At 43.1% G+C, this 14,308-nt stretch overlaps 1 protein-coding gene across 1 annotated transcript in view; it reads right to left on the bottom strand.

Annotated features, from left to right (window-relative positions):
• The window catches only part of pawr (PRKC, apoptosis, WT1, regulator), a 55,692-nt gene extending 49,959 nt beyond the window's left edge, over positions 1-5,733 (bottom strand). The window contains exons 1-2 of the mRNA XM_072377073.1: positions 5,629-5,733; positions 4,690-5,351 (exon numbers count right to left, since the gene is read on the bottom strand). Of these exons, the coding sequence (XP_072233174.1) occupies positions 4,690-5,229 (540 nt within the window). The 5' untranslated portion in view covers positions 5,230-5,351; positions 5,629-5,733. The remainder of the gene's footprint in view (positions 1-4,689; positions 5,352-5,628) is intronic.
• Positions 5,734-14,308: the final 8,575 nt, after the last annotated feature.

Genomic DNA, 14,308 nt, shown 5'->3' on the forward strand with positions numbered 1-14,308 from the left:
AAATCCCTGAAGTATTTACTGTGATGACGTGACCTTGTTTGGAGAAGGTTTTAAACAGAAAGCAAAACACGGTCCGGCCCATGTAAATTCACCTCCTTGCATTCTTCCAGAGCATTCAGCATAATGACGCAGGAAAAACAAACACTTTTAGACGCCGTAAGCGCGCGTCCACGTTCAGATCGGCGACTAAAAATATCCGTTCCAACCGGAAGAGGTCCCCGAAGAGGCAGAGGAGCAAATAAAAAAGCCACAGCCAATAAAACAGCAGCGAGGAATGAAATCATAAAAGTTTAATCACACCCGTCGGGCTATAATAATCAAATGTGAATGTTTGTGCGTCGCCACATGATCTAATAGTACAGCCACCATCTTCTTTAAGCAATAACATCTGGCCAGAACTTGAACGGTTTTATGTTCACGAATGTGAATATTTTCATTTTATCCTCGTCGTACATTAAAATAAAGCAGGTATTTTGGTGATATCCTCTCCCTACTTACTTTCAGAATGTTTTTTCTACTTGTAAAATCAGATTATTCTTTCATTTGCATTTATAGTGGCAGATCTACAGCCACTACAGAAATTCAGACTACACCACCAGTTCGATAGAGTTGATCTATAGTTTGTGTTTTTATTGACAAATCAGCAAGCGTTGGGAGTTTTTTTTCCACAAGAATTATGCCAATAAGACATGTTGATGTTTTCATTTTTCCAAGTACGCCGCAGAGATGTTCAGTGAGGTCGCACCGCCCCGACCCAACAGTGAGGCTGCGGAGCTGAAGTATGGAACACAGCCCGTGCAAACAACCCTCTGGTTTCACAAAGGCCTGGGTTAAACAAGCACTCCTCTTGTCCTCCATATCCTCCTATCACCAGAGTGTTAACTGCCCGAGCAGTCGGCTCTGTATTGCACGTTAAACCTGTTGACCTCCTCGTCCAGGCTGCAGACAAATAGCTGCGAGGTGCTGGCAGGCTCCACGCTTCTCCTGCAGCAGCAGTAGCCTCTGTGGGGCAGATTCCCACAATCTACACAAGACAAAGTTCACACTCCTGGGCTGAGGCGTCGAACCACAACCTCATAACTCTCAAAGCTCATAAAAGGGAACACAACAAGTGACATGATTCACCAGGAGACCGCGTGTGGCCTGACCGACGGGAAACATGCTCACGTCACGACCCAAAACATTACCAGAGGACAGAATTTAGCCCTCCACACACACACACACACACTCTCTCCAGTTTGCACATTCCTGTGTTGCTTAAGCACGTCGCTGGCAGGTCAAAGGTCGGCATCAGCTACAATGCCCTCCACTCTGAGGAGGTGAGCAGGGCGGGAGAAAGGAGACACCCTCCTGAATTGCAGGTGGTTCTAGTGATTGAAGCCGTGCAGAAGCGTCCTTTCTCCAGTCAAGTAGGGAGCTTTTATCGAGCCATTATGGCTTCAACGGGAAGAAGATTGGGTTCCCTGGATGCTACGAATCCCGCTCACCAGCTATTATACTGCACAGAACGAGCAGGGAGATAATCCCAGGCATCTCTATTCACACCTGTCCACTCATATTCACATCACAAAAGGGGCTTGTATGAGGGACTCCTCATTTGCATAGTTTTGGTTCTTCTTGCGAGGACCAGCAGGAGAAAGGGAAATGTTTAACAAAAGGGATATGGATCTGCTGCACCACCACTTGTTTTTTTATTGTTTATGTCAGATTTTTAAGCAGGTTTCCAAAACTTGGGCTGTCACTCGGCGTACGTGGCTTGAAGTAAACTTCAATGAGAAACGCTTTCTTCAAGCACAAAATGTGTTTGCCGATGCTTATCGATGCCAGACAAATCAATCAGTCGGTCAATAAAAGAATTAAACTATTTGGAGAAGTGGTTTATCACTTCACAGGCAAATTGCATATTTTCGGGTCTCAACTTTTGAGCAGGGGGCTTTTTTCTTCTGTTTCTCCAGGCTTATATGGTTGTAAATCGTTTGGTCGTTTCTGAAGTGCCTCTGGGCTGCTGCCACAGTGTGACACGAGTATTAAAAACGATCTTTCGGAAAAAGTCGGACGGTATTACAACAAACAACTCAGCCTGAAGAAACAGAGTTAACTGTAGGATGGGCTTTCTGAACTCTTAGGGCCTCGTCATCTCGTTGCCGGTTCATAATTAAGGATTTTGAGTGAAGATTCCAATTGATCACGTGTGATGGAAATATTGTATATTGTATATTGCTCTATAAACAGGAATTTGAATCAACTGCCGCTGTCTCCATCTGTGTAATCTATTCTCAATCGCATCTTGTCGAATAGTTTTAAGTGTCATGGATCAGGGAAGAATGTGTTGCGACCGCCAGAAAGAAACAGAGAGAGAGAGAGAGAGAGAATATACAAAAGGTCAAATTAGCCACGATGAATTTTATGAAAGGATGTTGATGCTTGAGATCGGTATCGGGGTCACCGAGTACAACTCAACTGCAATGTCATTTATAACGTGGCACAACGCTATCAACACCTCTGCCATGCAGAAATATTTCAAATTTCAAAGTGAGGGTAGTCGAAAAGTAAATTAAAATGTCCCAATCGATGCAATCAATTCGATAAGATAGCTCAAGTGTGAAAACCTGTCTGAAGACAGCGGCTTCACTCTGCTAATCCGGGCTCTGACGAAGCAACACATTCTGAAGGAAACTTTAAATAGAAAAGTGTCTGTGGGACAGCGATAAGGCAAACAACGACCTTCAGACACACACATCCTTTCTTGAAGCATTTAGTGTACTCAAACAGTAACTTTCGGCCTTGTCTTAGTTGGTTCGGGAGATCAAATAACATAATTATGAGCACTGCGTTAGCATCTGGGGACCGAGCTAAATTAAAGGGAGCATCTTATTCGTGGCTTTGTCTGAGCTGAGGTCCACTCTTTAACTAACATGATTAACAGATCAGTTTCCAGGCCAAAATAAATGTGGACGTCCCTCCTTTTATGACCTACAGCAAAACCCACACAGGCTTGTCGCAGCATTAGAGATCAGTTGAAATGTCCAAAATAAGGAGATATCTCATGGGAAAAAAATTTGTATGTGAAATACATACATTGATCTCAACCTAATCGGTGTAAACATGTTCTAACTGACACCTAGAATGAAATCATAAACCTTCTAATGTTTAGAAAGTGGGCTCTCTAACCTGAGTTGGCAGCACATATAACAGAGACAGATGGTGGCACTCAGGATACTCCTAAAATGTGCTCATATTCAGGATAGTAAGACCGAATTTACACATTAAACACAGAAAGGGCACAAACTTAGAGGAGCAAGTCAGAAAACATAGCCAGACCACCAGCTCAACATATTACCCCCTTCAATTCTAGTCCACTCACCCACTTTACTACATAATCAGCTGCCTATGGGCTCCATCTAACATGTCTGGCACAGGCCAGAGTGCTCAAGCTCGGCATAACGGCCTGGCTTGTGACCAGTTTCCAAACGGCTTTGCTCGACACTGCTGAGCACCTAATAACAGGATGTGGAGCACCAACTGACAAGCTGGTCAAACTCCAAGTTGTGCTGCCCTGAGGGAACACAGTCCTGGGTGGCTATCAAATTGGGGAATCAAGGGGAAACGGTGTGGTTATGAGCCACTTCTGCAGGCATCCCACTCCCGTCACCTTAATGAAAAAAACATGTATTTGTTTTTTTTTAAGAGTGTGTATGAGAGTACACACAGCTTCGTATCGCAGTTCCTGCATATGTCTGAGCCACAGGAATCAGGCAGGAGTGTGACATGATTTAAATTCAACAACAACGATCGTGCAGCACCGCCTTCAAACACACACCAGCCGTCAACTCCCCTCCCCGAGAGCTGCTGTCATTTCTCTTGCAACAGAGGGCCGATTAAACCAGACACACGTATGAGAGGAATTTGGAGACTTTTGGGAGAGCAGCACACGCTGACCGCAGGCGAAAGCATTCGTGAGCACGGACATCATCCCGCATTGTTGAAGACAGACATAGAATGTTAATAAAGAGAAATGAAGCCGAATTACAGCAGTGCAAACATCAGTTTCCTCACATGACACCACGGTGAAGTTTCAAGAGGCCAAACTTTTGTAAATAATCTGTCACCTTGTACCAAAGATAACCTTTGACTTGGCCTGTCCAACTCCTCTTCCAGACCTTTACGTATCTGTGCAACCTTAGATTTTATTAAAAGCCAGTTAGTGCAGCAACACCATGAAAAAGGGAAACTCTTGCTATATATTTTTTTAACTTCCCCATCCCCGACATGAGCAAATATGGCAACTGTGTTATGGGAATGATGGACTGATACTTTGGGCAACAAATCAAATAATACAAGCAACTCAAATGTCATAATGGAATAGCAATTTGTGCTGCCACTGTAAACCTCAGTCAAATGTCTTAGCTCACTTCATTAACCCCATTCTAGGTATCATAAGTCAAAAAATAACAAATGGCAGCTTCACTCAAGAACGTTAAAGTGAATTTTGACCTTAAAAGTTCTCACTCAGGTGGTCCTACATTATTAACATGTGGCACAGACAGAGGTTAAAGTTTTAAGCACAAACAAGCACCTCCTGACAAAGAACTCAAGAGGAAACTTTTAAGGTCTTTCTTTTTTTTCTTTTTGCAGGAGATTCACTTAAATTTCCCAACAACACATGAAACACAAGCAGGACCGACTCACCTCATTGGACGGTATGCTGACAACACCTGTAGATCTCCTCTTTTCCCTTAACTTCCTCTTCTCAATCTGTCCTTTCCCCTTTCTGGCACTGGGGCCAGTGCTCTTCTTCTCCTTCCCCTTGCTGGGTGATGGACTCTCCTTGTCACTGTCATTGCAAGACATTTGAGTGGAGTCCGGAGAATCGCACTGAGTCTTCTCTGACTGAGGCGGGGCCTTCTTCAGGTTGCTCGCCGGGGTGGTTGCGGGTGCGACAGGGTGGTGCGCTTCCTCCTCCGGTCTCTTTAGAGCACTACCGGAGGAGGACCGTGCCAAGGAGTAGGAGGAGGGGTGGCAGTTGCCTGCAGAGGCGCTTCGGTCTGGGCTGTTGGTGAGGTCGATGCCCGGAGGAGCGGAGTGGCGGCTATTGCCGCCGGCACTCAGTGGAGTACCAGTCGCTGCGGCAATGTCCCCCAGCATTTTGGCTCTCATTTTCTCCCGTTTTGCCTTCCATTCCTCCAGAAAGTCTGTGGTGGCGTTTGGCTTAAATCCGCCTGTAGCCATGATCCTTTTTCTCGCGCGCCAAACTAGTGAAAGTTGTCCTTAAAGTTGAAGTTGAAACAAAGTTTTCAGCTCTCAGCTACCGTCCTAATGGCACCACATTCCTCAAGTGATTAACCGAGGAGCTGTTGACAGGTAAAGGGAAAATAAAGTCAGCCTAACCACCAACAAAACTGTAAAGTGGCTTTTAAGACTCACTCTACAAATCAAGAGAGGTGTATTTTGCCTCGCGCTGTGTAAATGTCACCTAAATGTCTTGAAAAGTTCATGTTTGCTGCCAGCTTAAATGCGTTGCAAGTCTTTGGGTTATCTCTAACTACTTCCCTACAACAACAAAAAAAAAAAGAAACTCAAAACGAGCCAAAGTTGACGAAAAGGTTGTGAATTGTGACGGTGACTCACCTGTGAGGAGCGTTTCAGACGCCAAACTGCTCTTCTCGGTCCGACCAGGTGTGACGGAGCTCTGCTCGGATGAATGACGCTGGTCTGGAGCGCTGGGTGCCGCTGTGCTCGCTCTGCCCTCTGGATACACGGGGAGGGCCGAGAACACACGAGCACTCCCGATCGAAGCCGAAGTGAAAACTGAGCTCTCAGAGGACATAAACACTGCAATAGTCCTTTTACTACTCCCTCTGGGACCTGAGACAGATTGTTTATGGTTCATTGGAAAGGTATTTACGATGCTTTCCGTTACCTTTGAGTAATCCCCTTCGAGATAAGTATGAATAAATCATTCAACGCTGTTGCTCTTTTGAAGATCATATTTTCATCATTATAAATTTGGAATTTCATAGCCTCTTAATTGATTTACAATTCCTACAACTCAACTGAGCCTTACCTTTGAAGCAGTTCCCAAGCACAAGTGCAACACAAAGCGCCACTTTACTCCAAATTTGATGTATTTTTCAAGTTTCCTTTTTAACTTTATCCCGTGATTTCTTTTCAATTTTATTTCTATAGTTTTGCTGTGTTGCGTAAATGACCTTTTACAATTTTAACCTGCAATTATAAAAAGTTATTGTTACTGACAATAACACTGAATGTGGATGAACTTATTTCTAGCTTTTGGAGGAATTTCATGATTAATTTAACATTTCGTGGGCCATAAATGACAAGAAAAAGTGACACAGCCCAGGTTAGGGTGGGATAGGTATAATATCCTAAACTGAGCAGCACAGCAATAATCTTTCCATGTGAATCTATTTGAGGTGACTATTTCTGCATTTACATTTTTAAAAAAAACTTTGCTTTTGTTAGTACAAGTTCAGGAGTTGCAGAGCTTAAACACTGTATTTTAGCAGTAAGTTTAGAGGTTTAACTTTATCCATCACCCAGAAGTACATGGCACTAAAAGCCTCTGTACACCTCCACAACTGTTACTTTCACCAAAAGCACAATGTCACTGATTTCTTGACGTCAATGGCCCTTTGACAACAGCGCAGTTGGAGTTCAACATTTCTACAGAAAAGAGTTTGTCAGTCATTGAGTTCTCCCACGCCATGCAAGACACCCTCAGGCAGTGGAGAACTCATCCAACCAGCTCCAATCAGAGGAGTAGGGCCTGCATCACACTGTTGTTTGCATATGTTCCCAGAGAAAGAGTAGGGTGTGGATATATAAAGAAAAGTGTATTTCTTGTAAATTACCCTATGATTGATAAGGTATGTTAACAAGGTGTTGAAATCACTTGCACAGCAAAACAGCATTCCTTTAAATGTTGACATGAGTTCAATATGTTCATCGATGTGCATTTCCCAGCACAAACAGCAGCAGGACGGTTTATTTGTTATCTATCCACGAATACAGAATTAAGATGGTCGGTGGGTCACCGAAGAATTCATCTGAAGGCGTGGGTAAAATGTGGAAAAAAAAAAAAATCGCAACCACCTATTTAATTGATAAATTGTTCAAATGCAACACCTTACTTGTTGGAAATGAGAAATAAGAGTTTCAAAAAGCTTTCACGAGCAGGCGCAGCAGCTCGTTTATCGCTGCCTCTTAAAGACAGCTACTTAAAGACACTTGATCATCTTTTTCTGCTCTTTGGCTCCCCTTACAGTTGTGGGATGTAACACAAATCCCCACGTGAGCCCGACACATGAATTGTTGTCATATTGAAGAGGCCACAAAGACGCCATCAACCCCATTGTTCCAGAAGTCCTGTGCTTTGTTTTCCGATGAAAGTTTGTGAACCTAAGCTGAGCTGCCTTTTGCCTGCAGCCCTCCCAGTGTTTTTGGAATTGTACTGTCATCCACGCCTTCAAAGATTGACAGCTGTCTTAAATGTTTTCCACTTGTGAATAATCTTTCTCTCTGTAGAATGATGGACTGCAGACTGTTTAGACATGACCTTATAACCTTTCCCAGATTGATGGGCAGCAACAATTGCTTCTCTAAGACCACTGCTGAAGTCTTTCCTTGTGTTAACACACACCTGAATGTTCCAGACCCGCAAACTGCCAAAACATCTGCTCCTATAGAGGTGTTCCCACTTGCTGATGATCAATAATCAAGAGCGTTCGATTCGCAGCACCTGGCAGCTACTTACCATCTTAACTCTACATTTGGCTTATTTTTCATTGTTTTTTGTTGAATAAATAATGCCACGGTGTAATATGTCATGTGTTTTTGTTCATCTGAGGCTGCATTTACCCAACGATGGACAAGTTAAACAGAAGGCGCGCTTTATTCAACGTCCGTTTTGTGCTGATGGGAAGATCTTTTGTGATAACTCTACATGGCATTCCAGGGATATTCAATCCCCATCCATTCTGCCATCACCAATGTGTGCATACCCAGCTCTTTCCCCATGCACTGATTTAAACCTGACACTGTCAGAAATCGAATTTCATGCTATGATAACAGTCCTATAACTAGCTGTGCTGAGGGGCATGAACCATTCAGTTGTTAGATTTGTGTGTGTGCAACCGGCTCCCAAGAGTGGAGCAGCTTTCTGGGAAGTTGATCACTGCTTCCCACGTGTAGATTCATCTGAAAAGAAGCTTTTTTTTTAAAAAATAAAAAATGTTAAAGGAGTAATGTTTGGGTTTTTTTTTTGTCATACATCCTTCCACATCCCACTAGTGAGTGGGAGTCCAGACCTTCACCCATCATCCTTGTGTGTGCCAACCCTTAATGAAAAAACCTGGGTGGAGCAAGGGAGTGAGGCGCCTTTCCTAAAAATAAACCCTGATCTATGGACACAGGTCCCACAGCTGCATATTTAGCATATTTCTGTCTGCCGTGGGGGAGACAAATGGACAAGGGTGCAAAGAGGTTGTTGCTGAGTGTTTCCTTTCATACGGCTTCTGTCCTTTTTATCTTTTTTTTTACTAAACCACAGCAATCCAGTGCAATTAAAAGCATGCTCAGACTCTGAATTGATTCAGTATTTCAGTGCCTTGCAAACAATTTGAAAGCTTAATAGCATGTCCTTTTCAATAAATTGCAATATGTGTTTATTAACTCAGAACATGCTGCCGGTAAAGAGGAAAAATTACGCTCTTGACAGCAAGCAAAATACAAGTGACTAGATATTTCTATTAGCTATAACTCTGCTTAATGGCCACTCTTGCGTTTATGCATTTCCATTTATTTAGCAGTAATGTTTCAGTCAGAAGTTATTAGTTTGGTAACTCTGCAGCGAGGAGTCTACATTGAGTTCACTCCCCCGTGACATTGTTTATCCTGTAAGGAAGTATTCAAGAAATGAAAAACCTCCCAGATGTTGTCTTTGCTAAGAGTTGTACAGAAACCCCGCACTGAATCGGGCTTCGGCACAAGAGCTTAATGCTCTCATCCTATGTTGGCTCACATGCGTGCTGCTGTAATAAAGCCACCGCTAAAGATTCCTTTACCGACACAAAAACAGCACCAATAAAAGCTACGAAGCGTTTCATTCTTAGTAATCAGGATAAGAAATGTGAGCAGGTCAAATGCTTTGCTCAAGAGCATTTTGGAGAGATTAGTTAATGTTCATCTTGCACAGCCTGTTTCCTCTCAGATGATCCTGGATTTGAAGTGTTGAACCGCCTGTTACAGTTTTGCTGAGGTTTAATCCTCCTCCAAGCGCAGGATCGAGTCAGCAGAGCTTCGCACCGAGCTCTGCGGTCAGCAGCAGGAAGGAAGTGGAAGACTGGGACAACAGGGAGTTTTGGGTGACACACCTCCCACTAAATACTGGCAAAATACAGCAATGAGGCCATTAAAAATCCGTTTGATCAAGCAAAGCTGCAATTCATTTGCGGAAACGTGGGCAAGTTTGAAGAGAAGTTGGTCCAAATTTCTGTGTGAATAACTGAACAAGAAAAAAAAGCCTAACTTTCCAAGATTCCAAGATGAATAAGTTTTATAGTAGTATTGCAATAACATTGTTATCATTATGAAATCTTTTGGCCATGTAAGGATAACCAGCAGAGTCCAAAACAGCATGTAATAAAACTGGCACGGGTGACAGAGTCTGTTAGTTCCTGTTTAGGGAGTGCAAAATGTTTCTATGACGCCATCATGACCTAACAGCTCTTTTAAGGTCTATTCACAGATTTTTGGACATGCTTAAGTCAGTGGATTACGACGGCCATGGCAACATTTTTAGCTTGCACCTATGAAGGTCGTCTATTGTGGATTTTGAGGTGTGTTAATAATTCTGTTGTAGAAACCATCTTTTTCCCATCTATCAAGTTTTTTGGTATTTGACTGAATTGATCTTTTATCTGCAGGTAGAATGTTCCCTTATCATCATCAACCCACCCCTGTGCTTAACAACTGAGGAAACTTATCAGGCAGACCTCAACAATGCACCGGGTTCGTTTGCTTCTAAGACAGAATTTTATGGTGAGAGCATTTTCCTCCGATGACTCGTGGTTGTCATTTTTTACAAACACCTCTCCCGAGTCTGCTAAATCTTACTTCTTGCTGCTTCGTTACTTTAGAAACTGAGAAAACAGATTCCTAAAAATGTTTTTCTGTTCTCTTTAGGCTTCCACCGCAGCTGCTTTGAGGATCGGCCTTTCCCCGGGATGACTGGTGACGAGCCATAGCCAAAACAAGCCAATCTGAGGCTTTGGCCAAAATGATCTCAAAGCTCCTTGTGCTCTTTTTACTTTTTATATTTAGTAGCAAAGGTTCTGGAAGCCAATGCGTCTTCAGAAATAGGAAAATATTCTCAAGCACGAAGGGAATACCTCGTTTTTCAGTATATCTGGAAAACAGTATTCACTGTATAAAGTTGTATTTGTTACTTCAAAAGCGACTTAACAAAAGCAGATAGATAACTGCAGCTGGGTTAAATAAATAAAAAATAAAAAGAAGTAGAAGTGCCACAAACTTGCACTCGGTTACATTCCATTGCAGCCAGTAAGCAAGTTAGCTGCTTTCTCCTTTCACTATCCACTATGGAATGAGTAGCTGCTGCACCAAAAGCCCATTCCACAGTCCTCCTCTTTGTCCCGGAGTTCCTGTCCTCTGTTCCTTTGTCAAGTTCACAGCTCCCACCCCGGTGCCATGTGAGGTAGGCACGTGCGGTGGTGGTGGTGGGGGGGTTCGACATGCCAGCTTCCCCTTCTCACCCTCTGAGACTGCACCATACACAGCAAAAATGTCCTTAAGCCTTCTCTGTGCTTAAAGAAAATCCTTTATTTGAATCAAACTGTATTTTTAAATTCAAACAGCGGAATCAGTCGTTCTTCATTGAATATTTTCCAAGTTATTTTCTCCCCTTTTTTATCATCAGTTTGGTTAATTGTTTGACATCCACGCTCATGCTAAAGGCTCCTCTGATTTCTGGAAGTGTCCCGGAGACTTCCATGACAGAATCACGTCTGCTTTAATGCAGCAAGGGCCTGACGGGCTTCCAGTAGGACTTTTTCACTGTGGCCTTGCTCCAGATTCTCTGAATCTTTTGGGGATATTATGTACCGCTGATGCTGCAACAATTAAAAGTCTTTGCAGTTTTTGTAAAAGCATTTACAACAAGATATCTGCATCTAAATAGAAGCTGAAACCAGTGACATTCATTCAGCGATTTACAAATTATTTGTCATGCACAGCAACTAATCAATGAATCAGGTTTCCGGGTATATTCCCTTTAATGTTCCTGACAGTACAGGATATTCAGTTTCCTGCAGATGCAGCCAAATAGTGAGAGGCGTCTCAATATCCTGTTTTCTGCATGCAGTCACCACTGCTTCGCATCACATTTTTCCAACTGGGCGTGTTTATCTTTGTTTCACCGACAGACTCGAGCTGTCGCTTTATCCGGATGCCTCCATTTGTCATTGTTTGTCATCGGAGAGAAACCCTGCTGCCGCTTGCGGTCGGAGCAGAGGGGTTTTGCTCATCCAGTGTGTCTAAGTCTAGTGTTTAAGATTGCAGGCGGGGAAGAGGGTTGTTTGGTTTGCAGTGCTTTGACACAAGAGAGAAGATCAGACCAAATGACATGAGCAGAAGATGAGTGCGAGTGCGTCTGTGTGTGTGAGAGCTGCTGCCAAGGTCTAATTCCATCTTTATGGATGATTTCCAAGCTAGAAAAGCGTAGAGCATCATCTCATAGTGGAGCTGCTGTCAGGAGTCAGAGAGACCGCCTGACAGAAAGTGAGAATTTCTTCTTTTTTATAGATCAGCTTATTGTGGCTCTTGGAGTTCTACTGATGTAAATTCTGATAATTAACTTTTTTTTTTTTTTTAACACTAAGAATTACACAATCACAAACCACCACTGAACAGTTAAGATATTCCATCATCCAGCCTATATTATATAATGTGTGATGGGATGTGGTAACATAGGACATAGGATCCTGATCAGCAGCTCTCTTCTGAGGAATCACTGCCAGGATACAGCCAACACTTTGCCTCCGTCGGCCCAATCAGCCGCCTAACCAGAGATATGATTGTGGTGAATGGAAAAAGGCCTCAACACGAGCAACACAAGCACGGTCTCATCAATCTTAACTGAAGTATCCAATTAAGGATTGGATGTATAACCAGAAAATTACAGATGATGAATCACAACGATCTTTTCAGGTTCTAGTGCTACGATTGCTGCCAAGTGTTTGCGGCTTGAAGTGAACAGCCGCGAGTATCAAGATATCAGGTTTGCACGTCTTATGTTCTCCACTTAGCCCTTTAAGCAGGAAAACTTCATGAAAAGGACGCATGACTGAGGAAGCGTGTCCATGCCACAGACAAGACACAAACCAGACTCCTTCACTGTGGGCTGAGGCAATGGAAAATGCAGAAGCATGACACTTTTGCATGACTCTCGGTAATTACAGCAGATAGGAGTGTTTACCCTCAAAGCTTTATCTAAAGACCCGAACAGGCCACAGTCTGTGAACTGCTGACAGCGCAACACGCCGCAAACGTTGACCTGCAGCAAAGCTGGCTCCACCATCACGGGTTATAAATCACGACGGCGTTTAGGAATGGGAAGTGGCAGCAGATGCTCCCTAAAGTTTAATCACTTCATGGTTGGTGTGTGCGTGTCATCGCTGCACTTTATTTCCTTCAGAGATGCTGTCACGTGCGCGGTTACAATAAAGAGCAGCGAAGCAGGGCTGATGTAGAGTTTCATGTCTGGAGTCGGTGTGGCAATATATTCACATGTCAAAGGCATGAAATAAGAATGAAAAAAAAACGGCGTGAAATGTGCTCCAGGAGCCAAAGTCACCTCCAGGACAGTGAGAGGCGCACCCAGATTGTAAGGCTGTGCACCATCTACTGGTATGATGGAGCACAGCAGCAGCAGCAGCTCATTGTGCTCAGCTGAGGCCACGGATGAAGGAGGGTTTGGAAGACCTAGAATAACAGCTTCATCGTAGCACACGCAGCTGGTTACATGTCAGGAAAAAAAAAACTGGAAAATGGATATAAGCACAGAATATTAAAGTAAAAGTAGTACAAAAGCTTCATATTAAATGTTGAATCTGATATAAGCAGAATGAATAAGAAATGTGGGGAAAGGGGGGAATTGCTTACTGCTGTGGTGCCACAGCTCCTCTTTAAAAACAGTCCGGTACTGTTAACAACAGTTTGGCGCTTTACACAAAAGTTGTTCCCAAAAAAATCTGTCACAATGTGAGAGTTACTCTTATCATCCATCCCATCACGGCATCTGAACAGGGTGCTGATAGCAGGCTGGATGGTGTCTCTTCTCTTTAGCCTAGATCAGGGTTCTTCAACCCTGGTCCTCGGGAGCCACTGCCCTGCATGTTTTTGATGTTTCCCTCCTCCAACACACCTGATTGAGATGATCAGCTCGTCATCAAGCTCTGCAGTGGCCTGATAAGGAGCCATTCGTTTGAATCAGGTGTGGTGGAGGAGGGAAACATGGGAAACATGCAGGGGAGATGGGTCCCGAGGACCAGGGTTGAAGAACACTGGCCTCGATGACACTTTGTCAGTGATTTCCAAAAAGGATTAGAAATTATTGGTTAAGCCACCGGACGGCCTTCCACTGAGGAGGCGTTTCTGGAATTTGTTTCTCTTTGCATTTGTAGTTTTAACTTTCATCGAAAGGGAAAAAAAGTGGGCGAGTCATTCCTAATTCCTAATTTTTTTCCTAATTCAATAACTTCCTTTTTTAATGCTTTTCTTGTCAGATTGTCTGTTCGATCATCACTTTTCATTCATTGCCGACTGAGATTTAGTTTTTATTGATTTTTGTCATTTTGTAACTGCACGCTTATTAAAAAAAGGATCACATTTCTCCATCTAATATATCTCCTGTGTATGAAAACACGCTCATCAGTACACAAACCACAAACATTTCATCCACCGAAAGGAAGGGGAAAATAAAGAGGCGTGGGAACTTTACAATGTACAAGTTTATTTTTAATGAACTCTTCAGTGGTTGGTAGTCACAGCACAGCTTGCATGTATTAAGCCACACACCTATTTTACAAGATGATGGGAAAAATAAAGGAAAAAAAACAAACAAAAAAAGTCTAAACCAGAGTAGATGGACGTCGGTCCATCCGCAGTAACTTTTCTTTAACTTCTTTCACTAAAACATCCTTAAAAGGCCACTGAAATGCATAAAATGTCAGATGAATGGAATATTTAATGGTGGCGTTATTATTTAATG

The sequence above is a fragment of the Leuresthes tenuis genome, unplaced genomic scaffold (assembly GCF_036924035.1).
Source record: "Leuresthes tenuis unplaced genomic scaffold, fLeuTen1.0.hap1 SCAF_23, whole genome shotgun sequence".
NCBI lineage: Eukaryota > Metazoa > Chordata > Actinopteri > Atheriniformes > Atherinopsidae > Leuresthes > Leuresthes tenuis.